Raw genomic sequence first — 3,581 nt, 5'->3', positions numbered from 1 at the left:
ACCGGCAGGCGCCTGTCCACGGGAAGGCGCCTGCCCACGGGAAGGCGGCAGGCGGCAGGCGCCTGCCGGTGGGCAGGCAGCAGGCATCTGCCAGTGGGCACGCGGCAGGCGGCAGGCGGCAGGTTCCCTCTGGAACCTGTGGGGCCCATCGTTGTGCGAATGCGTGAAAACTCTTGGCCTTTGCGATACCGGCGTTACGACGTACTTCTCCATCAATGTAATGTAACGCACGAGGACACGAAGCTGATCAGCGAGTGGATGAAGGAACAGAAGTTCGAGGCATACATTTGCTGAAAGTTCAAGACGTTGGCCGCGGGGGGCAAAACTGTATACGACATAAAGCTCGCTTCGAGTGAGGAGGGCGACAAGAAAGGCTTAACGCGGACTTCCGAGGAGTACAAGGGGTGCGTTTTTAAGATCAATCGGTGTGACTACCGCGAACTGATCGCCATGGTGGCTTACGAGCCAAGCGAATGAATCAATTTGTGAACAAATTTCAAACAAGTGCCAGTTTGTCGGTTGTACATCAGCCATGGAAGCAACACCGTGTTGGTTTGCCTTAGCATTGTGCTCTTCGGTTAAAAAGCGAAAAAAGAACGTGCGAAAAGGTTACAGTGTCGAGGAAATGGCTTTTAAATGGCATCGTATGCCTCCGCCTTTATATTTTTTAGTTGCCAAGGACATGGCAGACTTTCGTAATTTTTTATAAATTCTGTTTCGCGAACACATTGTTTGAAATTTGTTCACAAATTGATGCTCGTTTGTTCAGATTTGTAGATCTGCGTCGGTGACATTAATGACGTTTCCGAGAGACGTTACTTACGCCGACATCGCATCGGTGTCGTAGCGTGTGGACCGGTCATAAGAGACGACAGTCCTTCTGATTGTCGGTTTCTTGTTAAATTCAAACAGCCCGCTGAATCTCCCCGCGTGATGAAGTTTCAACATCTCGATGTGACTGTGGCCCTTACGTCCGAATTCCAATCTTTCCTGGTGTTCCGTTACCTGTGCGGTATGTTCGGCAGCGTCGACAGTTACATAATCGGGGTCGCATGATATCAGTCCTAGCAAGCGGACGCCGTACGGAACTAAGACTAAGTGATAGACTAAGCTTGACCGGGTAAAGCTTCATATCGGTCCAAGTCCAAGTTCACTCCAACGCTCTGCCAGCGCTAGATGGCAATTGACTCATTGAAAGTAATGGAATGTCGCTGCGGCCATAGTCTGCCACAATCAAACAGCCCGAATCCGTTCGTGGTTTGTTGGAACGGCCATTTGTGGAGAGTTTGGCCAGTGCACGCGGCGTCGGGTTGATTAGATAATCGATGGGGGCCGTTACGGAATGTTTGTTCGGTTCGGCGGTGGTCATTACAAGCGAAAGGTGCAGTTTGTTTTTATTTACAGTGGCCAGTGTTTGCCGATGTAACTCTACCGGCCTCGCCTTCCACTTGATCAGTATACCGTGCAGTGGAACGGCGAAAAGAACACTTCTATGTCGGTTCCGTCACCGGCACGGATATTAATTGCACCCACCGGTAATGGGACAACGTGGCTATTAAACAAATTAACATCTTTCAGCTAATGGCCATTAGCTTCTAAGTATTGATTTTCTTTAATTTCAAAGAATTTGAATTACTATTATTAGAACGAAAGTGTCCCAAACTTTGAAATTAAGTTTTTTCCGTAAAAGTCGTAATTTTGTTAAAGGAAAATTTATCGCACTTTTTTGATATTTTAAGCGAATTAAATAAAACTCGTTTTAAATTAATCAAACATTCTCAACGGTGTCGTAGGGAAATCAAACTTAGGCGATTGCGGTCTTCGAATAAGAAACTGATATCGACACGGAATCCGTTTTACGATTACGCTCACGTACGATTTATTAGCGCCCATTAGCATTTACTTTTTGCCGTTAGCTTCCGCTTTCGACAGAACGAACTTTGCCAGTTCGGTTGCACCGCTGCCATTGGCTTCCTCGTAGTACGGCAGCTGCTTCAGGCGGTCGATCCAGGCGTGGATCTTCGGGTACTCCGACGCTTCCATCGGCACCACACCCGCAACGGAAGCGATCGTGGACACGCAACTGAAGTCAGCCACCGTTAGGTGGTCACCCGCCACGTACGCATCGACCAAGGTGTCCTCTAGTAGGCGGTACGACTTTCGAACGTACTCTGCCCGATCCTCGGGAATGTCCGGTTGGCCACCGAAAAGAATGCGCTCCTAATGTGGGTGAGGGGAACCGATCAGCCCTGGTTCGTTGGTTGAGTTCATTGTCATTCCCACACTTACTAAGATGAAGCGCATCCGAGCGAAAAGGACCCCGGACTCAAAGTGCAGAGCCGCGTTGACACGTGCCTGCTTGACCGCATCCTTCGGGTAGAGGGCATCGTCTTTCGCGTACTTCGTCACCAGATAAATCATGATGGCGTGGCTTTCGGGAATGATTGTGCCACCATCATCCAGCACCGGAATCGTATGTTGAGGATTGAGCTATGAGATCATGGGTTCGTTAATAGCACTGCTGTCGAATTTCTTATCACAATCCCCACTCTCACCTTCAGGAACTCCGGCTTCAGATGATCACCGGTTAGCAGGTTCACCGGCTGCTGGTCCAGCTCTAGTCCCAGTGCTTTGGCCGTCATTTCGACGGCTCGGCACGGGGGACTAAGGTGCAGCGTGTGGAGCACTAGTTTCGGCATTTTCTGATGGGCTGGCTTTAGATCAACCGTCGCGAAGCGGAACCGGAGTCGAACTGACGATTAAGGTGGACAACCGCCGACCACGCAGCGTACCCGTTCGTGTGTGTTCGTGACGAGCAACATTCCTCTATTTATGTCCACGCACGGACAGCAATCTCCTGCGGGCGTAGTTGTGGGTCGCGACATTAAGATTCGTTAGGATTTTTTACGCGCCCCAACCGAACAGCGTGATATTCCGGTTTGTGCTCGCGAAACGAGACCCAACAAAAAAGGTTTCGAGAAACATAAGTAAACATGAGTGGCTTTGCCGCAAAATACACACAGGATGTGGACGGGTGCTGGGCGATAAGCGTTGATCGGGAACTGCTAATCGCCGTCGCTGATGATGATGAGGATAGAATTGGATTTGTAACGATTAGCTTTAATCGAAAAAATGTATATCTTACCGATAGCAGTCGTGCACATCATGTTGGGAAACTGTTTTGGCTGTCGGGCAGTAAAATAGCTTTGCACGTTTGGCCTCGGCTACCATCGATCTTCGTTCGCTTCAGATAACGAGTTTGCCCTATCTAATGGGCCCGGCTCCATTGGTTTTTGAATTGTTTTTATTGTGCTTTTTGCAATGGCAGATTAAAACAACAAAGCATAATGTAATCAAATTTTTTTGCGTCCGTCCACCACAAGTGTCTCTCCAACTTTTGCAATCTGTGAAGACCGCACGATAAGACTCGCTATCTCTTTGACTGTACTTCTAATCGCTCCTGTTTACAAAACGTTCCTACTAGTTCCAAAACGAGACGAATAAACATTAAAAATAGCGAGCTGTTGGTCCAAAGTTGCTCTAAATGTGTTCATTTCTCAACGACGGATACGTGCACATCT

General features: G+C 48.6%; 2 protein-coding genes across 2 annotated transcripts in view; both read right to left on the bottom strand.

Moving 5' to 3' along the window:
• LOC131208057 (uncharacterized) overlaps positions 1 to 2,780 on the bottom strand; it is a 10,453-nt gene extending 7,673 nt beyond the window's left edge. Inside the window, exons 1-3 of the mRNA XM_058200701.1 lie at positions 2,556 to 2,780; positions 2,290 to 2,490; positions 1,911 to 2,220 (exon numbers count right to left, since the gene is read on the bottom strand). Coding sequence (XP_058056684.1) covers positions 1,911 to 2,220; positions 2,290 to 2,490; positions 2,556 to 2,699 — 655 coding nt within the window. The 5' untranslated portion in view covers positions 2,700 to 2,780. The remainder of the gene's footprint in view (positions 1 to 1,910; positions 2,221 to 2,289; positions 2,491 to 2,555) is intronic.
• Positions 2,781 to 3,540: 760 nt separating this feature from the next.
• The window catches only part of LOC131208056 (glutathione S-transferase 1-like), a 501-nt gene continuing 460 nt past the window's right edge, over positions 3,541 to 3,581 (bottom strand). Inside the window, exon 3 of the mRNA XM_058200699.1 lies at positions 3,541 to 3,579. Coding sequence (XP_058056682.1) covers positions 3,541 to 3,579 — 39 coding nt within the window. The remainder of the gene's footprint in view (positions 3,580 to 3,581) is intronic.

This window comes from Anopheles bellator, chromosome 2 (genome assembly GCF_943735745.2).
Source record: "Anopheles bellator chromosome 2, idAnoBellAS_SP24_06.2, whole genome shotgun sequence".
NCBI lineage: Eukaryota > Metazoa > Arthropoda > Insecta > Diptera > Culicidae > Anopheles > Anopheles bellator.
Note: the sequence above shows the minus strand (reverse complement) of the source record. Positions and strands in the feature narration are given on the sequence as shown.